Here is a 15,169-nt window from a genome sequence, read left to right as displayed (position 1 = left end):
TTGTGTAATGACAGGTAAGAGTCCAAAACCTAAGTGAGAATGAAGATTATTAGAGAAAGTCTGCCTTTGGCCTGTCTGCTGAAGATAGCATTCTACCACCAATGATCCGTAATTCTTGAGTTTGAAAGACTCCATGCCTTATACCTTATGCTGGAGGAAGTGTTAAGAGGAGATTAATAGAAAAGTAACATTTCTCTAAAAGTGTATTGCATTTTAAGAAGTAAATTAATTTGGGAGATCAGATAAGAACTGAATGGAGCTCTCTTGATGCATAAATTACTTTGATTAATGAAATATTTTAATAGAAAGTGCTGTTATTCAACAGATTTTCTATTGTTTTTAGCATTAGTAAAAGTTATCATCCTCTCTTCTCTTTAAATGTGTCTTTTGTAGACCCCACTACATTCTCCAGCACAAGTGCTTCCAAACAACAGTAAAGATGCTTGTCAACCATCATTTGCAGAACAAGGCACCAGCTCAGATGAAAATGAAATGTCTGACAGAAGCAAGAAGCAGTACAAGTCCTCATCCAGGAGAGACAGTTACAGTGACAGCAGTGGAAGTGGAGAAGATGACTTACTGAAAGCTCCAGCACAGAAAACAGATTTGACCTGGAGTTCAGCTTTGCATCAGACTCTAAACAACATGGTGTCACAGGCACAAAGTCAACATGAAAATCCAAAGAGTCAGGAAGATGCCATCTGTGCAATGTTTTACTGTCCTCAGAAGATACCTGGCCAAACTGATTTTGAGTGCAGGTATTGTCAGTATTATGTATAATACTCAAAACAGCTGGTTGTTAACAGCAGTAGCAGCAACACACATTCCTTGAAGAATGAAATACGTTTTTGTGAACTTCACAGTGATTAGCCAAATGATAGCTCTATCAGTGGTCTATTTATTAGGGCTCACAGCTTTAGTTAGATTACTGATAAACTGCCTACGCAGTCAAGCTGATCCTTACTTCTCCCTTGAACAAGTATACTAGTAATTTAGAAAACTATTTTCCAACACTACTTAACCAGAAAAAGAGACCATTTATTTAGGACACTATGCAGAGGGAGATTATGGACCAGAAGCACATATAGGAAAAAGAGTTCATAATGGCAGGTCATACTGAATGGGGAAAGAAGAAATGAATAAAAGACTACAGGGTTGGCATTGTGGCACATGTTAGGCCTATGCTGAAGTGCTGGTTCAAGTCATGACTGCTCCACTTCCAACTCAGCTCCATGCTATGTGCCTGGGAGTGGAAGGTGGCCCAAGCCTTAGACCTCCTGCCACAGGGAAGACCAGGATGAAGCTCCTTGCTACTGGCTCCTGGCTTCAGTCTGGCCTAGCGTGGGCTGTAGCATCATTTTAAAAATGAACCAGTGAGTGGAAGACTTCTCTCTGTGTATCTTTCTCTCTTTCTCTTTAAGTTAACTTCTCTGTCTCTTCCCTCTCCCATTCTGTTTCTCATTGTCTTTTAAATGAATTTAAAAAAAATTTAAAAACAAAGAAACCAAATCTGTACCTCAAATAATTACTCATCTAATAGTTACTCATCATTTAACTGTGTGAATATATTACTGTGAATATATATATATATATATCCAGATCTACCATGTTTGTACATTCTTATTCAGAATAACCACAGGAGTAAGATTTTGTTCTTTCTCTCCTCTTTTCATTATAATGATGAAACATACATTAAGCTTTGAAAATATTAGCTTCAGCTCTGAATTAATAACTGAGACTCAAAACTATTTTTATTTAACCCCGCTTAATGACTATGTAACTTGCAGAATTTCTTCAAAATAGAACCTGAACAGATTTTAAATAGTTGGTAATATTAGCAAGTAACAAATGTGAAATCAATTCATACTCCAGAGTCAGACAGAAAAGTAGCTGGAATCTCAATGAAAATCAGGAATGAATCCTCGGTAAGCATTTTCTTTTGTGATACAGTCTTACTGGCATGGAAGCATATTTGAAAATGTTTTTGTTTCTTCATCTCTAGTAACCTTCCTTCCCCTCTGCCAGTGGATGTGGCACCTGGGCATAGTGGTCAATCCCATTCAGAATCAGTGAACTCTAACCCAGTGGAAAACTGTGCACACCAGCTTTCTGAAGTGAGTAGACTGGAAAACTTGACAACAACTTTGAAAAATAACCTGGAAAACCACCTGGAAGATTTTGAGCTGGTAAGTTCCTTCTATCTTTTCTCAGTCTTGGTAGTGTTGCCCATTGCATGGGGGCTGTACTCAGAAAGTTGTGGTAAGAAGAAATTTAAATCACTTAAGCAAAGGTTCTAGTACATTACATGATAGAGAACTGAGGCCAAGGAAATATTGTGTTTGGTTGTTTCTCAAATTCTTATGCATTCATTATATAATTTTTAGCCACACCTAATGTAGTTTTTCCCCTCCACACTTTTCTCTGACTACCCAAATGGAATCCTTTACGTTGCACATAGCCCTAGAATTAAATCAGATCTTCAAATATAAAGTCCCTTACATAGAAAAGTCAGAGGTTTCAACACTGTCTTTGTTATCTGTGTAATAAAATTTGTTGTTGAGAAAGTACCAAAAAAAAAGAAGGCTGAAACCATCCATAACCTCACCACTCAAGAATCATAAATATTTTGAGTTATTCTTTCCAGATATTTTGCTTGCTTATAATTGTGTATGCATTATGTGTACATCTTCAATTTCATTCTTAACAGTAAAATAAAAATTATCTTGGATTATTATTAAATTGATTTTCTTAGAACTCTACCATTACCAATATAAGCACGCATGATAAAATGTTGGGGTTCAAAGAAATCGAGTGAAACTCCAAGGAGAATGAAATGATTGTAATTTCCAGTCTGGGGACAATCCCTTGCCATGAACAAGAAGCACATCGAACAAAGTAAATGGGAGTTTTACAGCAATTATCTATGAGGAAATCAATAGCTACATGATACTGGGTAAATACATAATGAGGGGTTATTTTGTGACATAGAGCAGGTAAAACATTTACAATGTTTAGGATCTGATCCAATTACTTCAATAAAAATTTACAATGCAAAACCTCAGGATTCCAAGCCTATCACTTCAGTGTAGACAGTAAACAGCATGCATCAAAGGTTAACTGTCCTTCCTGGGAATTCTAAGAACTCCAAGATCATTCCTATCTCCCGTTTGCTTCCTGCTGTTTCTGCAAGCAGGGTTTTTCCCATGACAGGATGCAGGTGTTTCTTAGGAGATTCCAGAGTTACAGGAATACATTCACCTTGACAATTAACCCTATCAATAAAATGTCTTAGAAATTGTTTTTGTTTGCATTTGTAAAGAAATGAAGTTGTGATACATAATCACCCAAATTTTTCACGTTTTTACCAAAAATAACAAATAACACTTCCTTTTACAGCTCTTGCATGTGTCTTGGTTGTTTGGAAACATGTGAAGAATTTTTCTGAACCTTTACCTCTAAAAAAAATTCCTTGATTATCTAAGTATAGGCACTACAGTATGCACATTTATTCTGAGTGTAGATGGGAGCATGAGCAAGCCCTTTCTCTGCTCTGTCTAGTCACTCCCACAATGTTGAACTGAGACCCAGCCTTGACACGCAGGTCAGAGTGGGGACACCTGGCTGCACTGGGTCAGGCTAAGTCATCACTTAGGGTTTGGTTTTTCTCCTCTGTGAATCAAGGGAAAGAATAGTCATCTTTCTGTTTGTCTGCAGTGCCACACAGGCAACCTTAAAGGAGTCACTGTGTTCTTTCCTTAGGAAGTAGAACTGCTAATTACCCTAATCAAATCAGAAAAAGGAAGCCTGGGTTTTACAGTAACCAAAGGCAGTCAGAGCATTGGTTGTTACGTTCATGACGTCATACAAGATCCAGCCAAAGGTGATGGAAGGCTGAAACCCGGAGACAGGCTCATAAAGGTGAGACATGCGAGAGGAACACAAGTTTTGCACAAATGTGGTTGAACAACAAACCAGGACTGGGGAAGGAAGAAGGTTGAATTAAAAAGCATTTGGCTTGTTTTCCTTCTCCATCACTTAAAAGCCTTTCTACAGTTAACAGCTTGGGAAATTTTTGGTCAATTTGTATTTTTTTATTGCTATCATTTTCCATGATTCAGTTTTGTAAATACAGGTTTTCCTCCCCTCCCCTCCTTTCCCTATTTTCCCCAGTGTACCTTGACGTTCTAAGTATAGGCGAAGGTAGAAAATCCAGTATCATTGCTGTCAAAGTATTTTTAACTGATTCATTGAGAATTCTTTTCTTCAGGAGTTTGACATCTGTTTCATTTTTAATTTAAAAGTCCCCTGCATTCAGTTAAAGCATAAATAGCTATATCAAGTCTAAGAGAAAAAAAAATGTGTTAAGTTACTAAGAAGATAAATTTTCTGTATTAGTGAAATAATGATACGTGTATTAGGAGTTTTACATTATTATATCATTTGTAATAGCTTGATCATTGTGTTTATAATATAAAAAAAAAGGATTCCAATAAATTAACCACTATTCTTCCTTGTGAATCTCTTACTAGCTGACACATATAAAAGATTAAAAGTACTATTGAATTTTCCTGGCAGTTTAATTTCTCTGTTCTAAAAATTGTGACCCTCACTTGTCCCTTTCTGACTTTTGTAGGTTAATGATACCGATGTTACAGACATGACTCACACAGATGCTGTGAATCTGCTCCGAGCTGCACCCAGAACAGTCAGGCTAGTGCTTGGACGGATTCTAGAATTACCCCGGATGCCAGTATTGCCTCATTTGCTACCTGATATTACATTAACATGCAACAAAGAGGATTTGGGTAATGAAAATTCAAGCTCAGAGCGGTCTGATTTGCTTGGCTGAATTAGTATATATTCTTATGACTGAGAAAACAAATATGCCTTTTTTTTTAAGGTTTTTCTTTATCTGGAGGTCATGACAGCTTCCATCAAGTGATATATATTAGTGATATTAATCCAACATCAGCTGCGGCCACTGAGGGAAATCTCCAGTTATTAGATATTATCCATTATGTGAATGGAGTCAGCACACAAGGAATGACGTTGGAAGAAGCCAACAGAGCCTTAGACATGTTCCTTCCTTCGGTGGTGCTCAAAGCAACAAGGTACTCAGCCATTCTTTGTGGATTTCATTTACGTGTGTGCCTGCATTTCAGGTTGTCGATATGCTTACAAACCCAAAAATAGTCATGGATTAGTAATTCACAGACTAAATTGGCAGTGCTTAATAAAATTAGAACAAGTTTCCTAGTAAAGGGATCCTAAGAACATGAAGTGGATAAGTGTTTGAACAGATGTTTGCAATTAACAATAGTTACTATAGCTATCAATTAGGATGTCCTCAATTACAAGTAACAGAAAACACAAGTGAATTTTGTTTGAACTGGAAAGGGAATGTGTTAGTTTCTATGACTTGGCAAGCCCAACCATAACTTAGTCTTCAGATGAAATTTGATCAAAGTTTCAGCTACATTGCTTTGTTATTTTAAGTTATTCTTTTGCACTTTGTATCAGTTTCCGATTTTTATAATAATCTAATGACAATCTTAGTTTCAAGCCCAACACCTGCATACCACACCATGGTGAGCAATCTTCAAAAAGAAATCTCACAAGTCACCACTGGTGAAAGCAAAGCTGTGTACCAGTTGCCTTAGACCTAAATTAAGGTCAATCCCTAACTTAAAGCAAAGGGATAAAAATACACTGAAATCCTGAGCTAATCCAGCTTAGACACCATGTCTATTACCAGAGAGGAACTGGCACCTTCACTGAATTTCATAAAGGCTTCACATTATGTTAAAAAAAAAGGGAGGGTGGGGGACTTCTCTCTCGCTTATGATAAAAAAAAGAAAACACATGTATTGATTTCTTATTGCTGCTGCAATAAATTATAAATTTTGTAGCTTAGACTACAGTGGCATTATCTTAATAGTTCTACAGGTCAGAAATGCAAAATGGGCCTCACTGGGCTAAAATTAAGATGGCTACAAGGCTGCATTCCTCCTGTAGGTACCAGAAGAAAATATTTTCCTGCCTGCTGCAGCTTCTAGGAACTGCCCGTGTTCTTTGCTCCTTTCTCCTTTCAAGGCCAACAGCTGGCACGTTCTCTGCCTCTGTTGTCACCTCTCTCTGATTATAAATTTCCTGCCTTCTGTTTTCACATGTTTTAGGGACCCTGTGATTGCACGAAGATTCCAGCAAACCAAAATCATTTTCTCATCCCAAAATCCTAATCACATCTGAAGAGTCTCCTTTGCCATGTAAAGTAACATAGTCACCAGTTCCAAAGATTAGTCCATAACCATTGGCATATACACATCTCCGGAGGGCCATGATGCCACCAGCCCAACATACAGGATTTCATACTCTCTAAATTACAGACCAAGTTAAATGAATTTGGGAAAATTCATGTTTGTGTCTGTGAAATATTGCTTTCAAATTGTGAGAATTTATTAATTGATGGTAAACATCTGTTCTTTCTGAACCTTGGATTTAGGTTTTATACTTTTTCTCTTGAATATAATCTCTGATCTGATAGCATTGTATGTTTTTGACAATTGAATTGATTTACAGTTATTTCATGTATTCATTTAAATGTTATTTCATGGGGAAAAAGTCTCACTATATTCTGAAGAGAGAGGGAATGTGTGTGTGTGGGTGTGGGTGTGTAATATAAGATCTAGTGGCCGTTGTTGGGCCCTAAGAGATGAGCTACCACCTGCAATACCATCATCCCATTTGGACACTGGTTCAAGTTCTGTTTGTTCCACTTCCCATCCAGCTACATGCTGAAGTGCCTGGGAAAGCAGTGGAAGACAGCCGAAGTACCTAGGCCTCTAGATTCAAAAGCTTCTGAGAATTCTGGCTGAAACTTCATGGCCCTAGCCATGCCAGCCGTTTAGAGAGTGGACTAGGTGCTGGAAGGTTCCTGCTTCTTCCTGGATCTGGCCCCAGCCAAGTTCTCCAAGTTCTGGCTGTGGCACACAACTGAAGAGCGAACTGATTTAGAGGATGGAGGGTTTTACCGCACTTACAAGCTAGTAAGCTAGCCTATTACTGGCTAGCTTATTTGTGAATGCACCAGAGGGCAGGAAGCTTCTGAGCAGTGATCTTTGATCTCTGTGTTACTAACAGCACAGCTGTGTTATACATGTCAGTTCAATAAATCCTCCAGGTACCATAGACACGATAATGTGTGCATCTAATAGGTCTGCACGTGGTGTGACTTTTTTTTATTTAAAGCAGAGGATCCTGGAATAGCAGCCATTTTATAGCAGCCTGTAGGAATGCCTGTTTTTGTTTGGAGAAAGTTTATTTAAGGCTGTTTATCACAAGCAAAACTATGAGAAATGACCCAGATACACAGAAGTCAGAGCTTTGCATTTTGGGGCTACCCAGCAAGAATATAAAGTCAGGGATGTTAAACATCTGTAGCATATTGGCTCTCCTAACTCTGTGTACCTTAAGCAACCTCCTACTTCCCTCGAGTACCAGCAATTATAAGAGTGTATACGAATCCTCTCCTTCCAAGGGACTATCCAACTATTGGTTGCTTCTCACCTTGTAATAGACTATTCTTAAAATCTTTTTACTATAAATGTTCCATCTAGATTCTTCCTGTAAATAACCTAAGAGACACATAAAAAATTTAAAAATCAGCTAATTCCTGAATGTATAACAGAAAACACACAGAAAAAGCTTGTACTTTTTTTTGTACACAGAAATTGCTGTGCTAGATCTACTGACAGTGAGCTAAGTTAGTACATTATAAATATTACCAGTGTTTTAAAATGAGAAAGGAAATGGGATTAAACTGAAACCCAAAGAAAGATTGGGCAATGAAGTGATTTTCAATCTTTTTTTCTATCAAGAATATCTTCCTTCAGAAAATGCGTAATCTGCAGCTTTGGGAGATACCTAAGTCCCCTGAAATCCACTCAAAATAGAACTTCTGGGCACAGCACAGTAGTCTAGCTGCTACAGTCCTCGCCTTGCATGTGCCAGAAACCCATATGGGCACCGGTTCTAATTCCGGCAGCCCTGGTTCTCATCCAGCTCCTTACTTGTGGTCTGGGAAAGCAGTAGAGGACAGCCCAAAGCGTTGGGACCCTGCACCCGTGTGGGAGACCTGGAAGAGGCTCAGGTCTCCTGGCTCAGGATTGATGCAGCTCTAGCTGTTGCGGCTGCTTGGGGAGTGAATCATCGGATGGAATATCTTCCTTGCTGTCTCTTCTGTCTGTATATCTGACTTTCCAATAAAAATAAATAAAATCTTTTTTAAAAAATAGAACTTCTGAGGTGAGTTGATAGATAGTTTAAAGGATATTTAAACAAAGATCTGAAATAGCTTGCAAATGTCTTTTCATTTTTTACAACCCAGAGATGGCCATCCAGTGATCCCCAGTGCAAAGATGTCTGTTGTTTCCAGTCCAGAGTCATCCAAAACTCATGGTAAGGATTTGTTCATTTTTTTACCATAATACTTATGTGGCAATAACTAATCTTTTGTTCCAAACAGCAAAATTGGATGGTGTCACTCATGTGTTTGTATTACCTTTCCAGAATATGTTGCAAGATCTAAGTGAAAAAATTATTTTTACAGGAAAATGCCTTCGAAATTCAGTCTATAATAGAGAAATAGTACAATGGAACAGACTATGGAATGTAGAGCCCAATAGACTTGAGTTTCTAAGTTCCATCTACCCTTAGCAAACTTTAATCCATTCATAAGCTTCTGTTTCCTATCAGAAAAATAAGATTATTAGTATCTGCCTTGCTAGGATATAAGGCATAAACGTGGCTTATTTGTGAAACACCATGATGTTTGTCACATATGTGAAACACCATGATGTTTGTCACATATGTGAAACCCTGCGATGCTTGTCACATAGGAATTTATTCAGACAGTTACTGAATCTATACTCTGTAGTAGTTGCTGTTCTGATCGTTGTAGATATAACAACGAACAAAGTATCTGACTTAACATTCTGACATAGTAATAAAAATTAGTGGTAGTAATAGTGGTGGCAACAGCTGTCATTCATTTAGTGCTTATTCTAAACTAAATGTTCTTCTGAGTGTTTTCATCCTCACAGCAACCCTGTGATACTAGTATTAATATAATCTTCAGGAACCAAGGCACAGAAATTTGATAACTGGCCTAAGTTCAGAGTTAATAAGGTTAAGTGCCAGAACTGAAACCCATTCAGTATTCCATACTCATTTATGTGAATGAGCCCCATAAATATACTTGTGATTGCTAGTATTTGCATAGTAAAAAAAAAAAAGTTAGCCAGAAGGGGATGTGGTTGAACTTGGTACATTCAAAATGTAAATTGAGTACTTTCTGCATTAACTAATATTTTAGATTTTCAGATAACACTATGTAAATGCCAGCAGTAGCTAAAAGAACCCTTCCAAAAGCCAGAGTTTCTAAATGCTAAAATCTGTGGTTCCATTTTCCCACTGTATGTAGTTCCCCAGTACATTGAAGTCAGGCTATCTCATCAATCAGGAGGATGTTTTTCTAGTGATTGCCAGTATGATTCATGTTTGTATCTTTCCATTGCCCTGTGCCCCTGTGCACCTCATGATCTCTGTGGGGTAATATAATATAATATAATATACTCTTGTGTCAGGAATAAAAACTGGCAATCATTTTGGAAAACAATTTTTAGAAAATTTGAACATGTAAGTACAATATGATCCAGCCATTCAACTTGTAATTATTTACTCAAGAGAAAAGTTGTCATATATTCATGTCTAGAAATTTGGACAGAAATTTTCCCAGAATATCTACTTGCAATAACTAAGGTTAGAAGCCTCAAATATCCACAAGCTGTTGAATGGATAAAACAATTGTAATATATGCATAAAGCTGACCCTGCCAAGGCAACCACAGAGAAGAGTCGAAATTCAATAAATCTACAGCAAGCTACATTTTACATTGGAAATTTTGTGTGGCTCGTGAATGATGTTATAAACATTCAAATGGCACTTGGCGGAAAAAAAGGTTCCTCACTCCAACCCCCCAGTGGTACATGCAACAGCATAATTTTTAAAAACTCACAGCAAGTTTGCTGAGTGAAATAAGCCAGACCAAAAAAGAATTGACTCTCTGTAATTCCATTTATACACAGTTGTATTCATTACAACTTATAGTGACAGAATGTGGATATGTGGACACCTGGGGATATGAGTAAAGGAGGTAGTTTGGAAAACAGGAAGATTACGGGCCCGGCACCATGGCCTAGTGGCTAAAGTCCTCGCCCTGAACCCGCTAGAATCCCGTATGAGCACTGGTTCTAGTCCCAGCAGCTCCACTTCCCATCCAGCTCCCTGCTTGTGGCCTGGGAAAGCAGTCGAGGACAGCCCAAGGCCTGGGGACCCTACACCCACATGGGAGACTTGGAGGAGGTTCCTGGTTCCTGGCTTCGGATTGGCACAGCTCCAGCCATTGTGGTCACTTGGGGAGTGAGTTGTCAGATAGAGGATCTTTCTCTCTGTCTTTCCTCCTCTCTGTATATCTGACTTTCCAATAAAAATAAATAAATCTTTAAAAAAAAAAAGATTATAAAAAAATGCTGTTTTATTCTGTGCTATACCAAGAAGATTTAACAAAGTTTATTATTGGTATAGTTCCTTTGTTATTTTTTCTAGAAATGTAATAACATACTGCTTCCAAGTAATATTTGAAGACATTTTTGAGTTCTTTGTAATGTCAGCTACAAAACTATAGAAGTTATCCATAAAAATCCCATCCAGCTTTTCATCTTTGCGGCATTATTATTTGTATAGGTCAAATGGAGGTCATTGAACAGAGGCCCTCGAATACATTTTACTGTTTCTTGTTTTTGCTGTCATTTGTTTTAATTTTTCCACACTCTACTATACCTCTCTAAATATCTTCAACATATGATAGGATGAATCAAAGAATGTGTGATTTTTTTAACTGTTAGAAAAACATGATCTATTTACTTTTAATGTAGTATTAGATCTTTTTATTGACAGCTAAGAGGTAAAATAAACTATTTTTATTTAGAGATACGTGGAAAATCCTTTTGAGTTATATCCATAACATGTTTTCCTTACTGACATGCCAATCTTTATGAAGTGAGATAATAAAAGTGTGTTATCTTCTTTACATCGCAAAGTGAAAAATAGTTTAGCACCTGGGATAACTCAGCCTTTCCACTAGGTTAATTTATACTTAGGGTTGCACACTTGAACCATTCAGTGAGCTTTTTTGGGAGGGTGGGCCGCTTATTCCTTTGGATAGTCCCTTCTCTAATACCTGGTTACATGTAATTGGTTTAAGATGCTTTGTAATGTGACCTCCTTTCATATAGTAATAAAAATGGGAGCATCCTCAAACGTGGAATTTCTTTAATCATCTGGGTGTCTCTGCTGTGGTTTTAATCAGCTCATCCTCCTATTTCCTCTGTTGTTCCTTTGAGGACATCACCATGTGGAACCTTGTGGCCAGCCTGGCCTCACTCCTCAGAAGTCTCTCTCCAAGGTAAGTCAAAGGCCTCCTTCTTTCATCCTTCATCTTTCATCTCCCCATCTAAATCACCGACCTGTTTGTGTCTGGAACCAGTCTGATTTCATATTTAAATATTTGCACTTTGTTACACACATGTAAAGCTGTATTATGGTGAATTAATAGACTTTGCTAAATAAAGCACACAACCTAGAGCCCTCACGCAAAGAACCCAGCATCCTTTAGCAAACACTCAGCTCCTAAGTGAGCTAATAACAAAGATGATTTTATTGCTAAGGGGTTTTTCTAATTATTATTATTATAAATATGCACAGTTCTTTTCACATGAAGAGAAGAATGTTAGAATGGAATTGCTCTCCTGGGTTCAGATTGGCCCAACTGTGACCTGAACATGTTCAGTTTGTACTACTAGTGAAGAAAAAACAGTAATGGCTAAAGAAATGTTTATTTGATCACAAAATGAATTAAAACCGGGAATGTTAATCATTTAAGTTTTACCACAGGGGCTGACACTGTGATATACTGGGTTGAGCTTCTGCCTGCAACACTGGCATCCCATCATGGGTGCCAACTTGTGTCCTGGCTGCTCTACTTCCGATCCAGCTTCCACTTATGACCTAACAAAGCAGTGAAGGAAGGCCCACGGACTTGTACCCATGTACCCATGGGCCCTTGTACCCGTGTGGGAAACCTGGAAGAATCAGCTACGTCCACCGAACCAGTGGATGGAAAAAATCTTTCTCTCTGTCTCTCTCTCTCTTCTTTTTTTCTCTTTTTTCATTTTCCTATTATTATGGATAATTTCATAAAACTGTCATAATGCATAGCTAAATCTCATTTCATATAATCTCTTTAAGTCACTTATGTACAGTTTTGGGGCTAAAATTTCTTTTTTATTTCTTTTTTATGATTTTCATACTAGCGTATAATGTACATCTCCAAAATGACGACAATTGGGTCTTTAAATTGTGTAATTGTTTTACCTTTACACATCCCACTTAACTTATTCTGAGCCTCACTGTGGGGATAGCTTTTCTATGTGTTATAAAATGCAAATTGCCTTTACACATAAATGCATTGCTCTCTTAGTAACCTGAAAATTTTTAGCAGGTCAACAGAACTTTGGACATGAACTTGATTTAGTAAACAGGGAGAAAATGAATTTAGTGACTAGAAGTTCAGAATTCCAATTTTCTCCTCATTGTGTTATCTCTTACTTAAAACTTGGTTTAATAAGTCCTTAAAATATCATGCCCCAGAAGAAGATTAAGGCAGAAATTATTTTAACAGTGTGTATGTGTGTGTGTGTGTGTGCTGATTGAGCTGTAGCAATACTTACCATCCTCTGTTCAAAAGTCTTCAATTTCACATGCAAAGAATTTTCATGTATTTCTCATATGACTCATACTATGTAAGACTTATTTTTTAATGTCAGCATTTTGTTGAAACAGAAAAGGGTAGAGATTCTGTTAAATTAACATAAAAACCCTAGAAATCAAAACTTTTTATTGTTCATTGCTGCAAACAGTTAAAGTCCTAGAGGAGGACTCCCAGTGTTCTGTCCTCCAATACTAGTATCTATATTACAGTTCTAGGAAAAATAGAATCTTACAGCTCAAGAAGCTTTGTGACATCATTATATCACTACTGTTTGTGAAGTAGTAGTTCCATTGCATCTCTTTGTCCTTTTCATCATAATAAAAACAGTCAAATCTTAAAAGCAAACCACAGATTTGTTTGTGTGCACTTAATTTATTTTAATTACTTAATTTTTCACTCTTCCTCAAATCATTTTCCTATAGGCCATACTTCATGAAGTGCTTTGCAATTCGTCATTATAATAGAAAGTTACATTTTGTTCAGTGTTAAACATATGAATTCATTGTCATTTTTCTAAAATTTACATGAAATTTAAATTATATTTGAAAGCCTGTATGCCTAACAGATGATCAGGTTTCTAAGTCCAAGTCTCTGTTTAACATTCTCATAACACTGAAAATGTTGATTTTTCCCCTTTTCCTCAACTTGTAAGCTTTTGCAATCCTATTAAACTTTTCTGGAGAGTTCCATGGAAGATAAGTCCCATAGAATATGCCTCAAATAAAAAAATGTCTACAGTTCAAAAGATCAAGAGACACTACATAGTATGTTTTTCTTTCAGCAATGCCAAATTTACATTAGTAAGTGTTGTGGGAATTGCTGGAATAAAAACATTGACATAATGTTGTTTCGTTTAGAGTTTCCAGATGTATTTGAAGATGGAAAACCCCATATCTCTTATACATTGTATTATTCTGATATTTCAACAATCATCTTAAGTTGAGAGATATAAAATGGATGCTGTGCTAAGGAGGGAGTGAGGAGGGGCGTTGTGCTCCTAATCCTGGAAGTTTGTGAAACAGTAATATTATTATTTGCTTTGGGTTTATTTTAGGCTAATGGGGATGAAATAACTGAAAATTTGTACCCTGGAGAAAAATGTTTTTTGAATCAGCCAGAAGAGTCAACAAACCTGATTCTGTCCACAGGTAATTTTCCAGACAAGTCATCTTATTACACTGCATGCCCTAATAATGCAGATAACAAAGATATTGGGCATTTTCTTTTGCTTGTCTCGCTTTATACTGAAGCTTTTAAAAGAACAGTTATTGTCCAAAGAAATAAGAGAATCATGTAAAACTTACTGCAATGCTGTACGAATGTCCAACATTCATTCTCATCTCTGAAACTAAAAATAATTTTTGGTGATTGAAAAAAGAACTGCTTTGTTTAATAGTATTTCTTTTATTCTGTAAAGTAGCAATTCATGGCTACCTAACAGTTTAGAAAATTTCTATTTGGACATTTCTGTGTGACCTATTATATTCTTGATCTTTGTAATGCAATTTCTTCACTTTATGAACTAATAATTTGAGACTTATTAATGTCTTATGAAAGGATGCAACATCAGCAATGATTCTGGTTTGTTCTCCCTGAGTTGCATTTGCATGGCCTTTTGGCATAGTAGCTAGACTAGGTCACTTAAGTGACCTAAACACGACTTGGTCACATAAGTGTGAACTACTTATCCAGCCATCTCTGATCTTCAAAGTCGATGCCTAAAAGTTTAAACGGACCTGGCATATTCTACTTGACACTTTCTTATGTCACTATTTTTAAACCCCATGTAAATTTCTGTTTTCAAGAAACTGATGTGCAGGCAGATGACATTTATGATGACCCTCAAGAAGCTGAAGTCATCCAGTCTCTGCTGGATGTTGTGGATGAGGAAGCTCAGAATCTTTTAAACCAGAACAGTGCACCAGAAGATGCCTGTCTTCCAGGTACATGACCCAGATGAATAAACTGGCACCGCAAAGAGTACAAAGACATCTCTAGGGAACATTTTGTTTTAGTAAATATGAAATGCATTAACTTTCCCCCCTATTTCTCATTGGTAGATAATATTTCCAAAATGAAAGAGGATTTTTAAGCTTTTTTTTTGTATTTGTGAATGGGTTAGCTTATTAGTGAGATCTCAAAATGAATTATTATTATGGCTTTCCTTTATTTGTTGATTGATTGATTTGAAAAGAAAAATTACAGAGAGGGGGAGAGACAGATCTTTCATGCACTGGTTGCTGCCCAAAGGCCTGCAGTGGCCGGTCCAGGAGCCTGGAA

The 15,169-nt window shown here is 37.0% G+C and overlaps 1 protein-coding gene across 1 annotated transcript in view; it reads left to right on the top strand.

Moving 5' to 3' along the window:
* The window catches only part of PTPN13 (protein tyrosine phosphatase non-receptor type 13), a 143,456-nt gene that overhangs the window by 105,054 nt on the left and 23,233 nt on the right, over positions 1–15,169 (top strand). The window contains exons 30-38 of the mRNA XM_040966961.1: positions 394–758; positions 2,003–2,186; positions 3,760–3,918; positions 4,634–4,805; positions 4,901–5,111; positions 8,387–8,457; positions 11,463–11,524; positions 13,944–14,037; positions 14,695–14,832. Of these exons, the coding sequence (XP_040822895.1) occupies positions 394–758; positions 2,003–2,186; positions 3,760–3,918; positions 4,634–4,805; positions 4,901–5,111; positions 8,387–8,457; positions 11,463–11,524; positions 13,944–14,037; positions 14,695–14,832 (1,456 nt within the window). The remainder of the gene's footprint in view (positions 1–393; positions 759–2,002; positions 2,187–3,759; positions 3,919–4,633; positions 4,806–4,900; positions 5,112–8,386; positions 8,458–11,462; positions 11,525–13,943; positions 14,038–14,694; positions 14,833–15,169) is intronic.

Source organism: Ochotona curzoniae, unplaced genomic scaffold (genome assembly GCF_017591425.1).
Source record: "Ochotona curzoniae isolate NIBS_2020 unplaced genomic scaffold, NIBS_Ocur_1.0 scaffold_4506, whole genome shotgun sequence".
Taxonomy (NCBI): domain Eukaryota; kingdom Metazoa; phylum Chordata; class Mammalia; order Lagomorpha; family Ochotonidae; genus Ochotona; species Ochotona curzoniae.
Note: the sequence above shows the minus strand (reverse complement) of the source record. Positions and strands in the feature narration are given on the sequence as shown.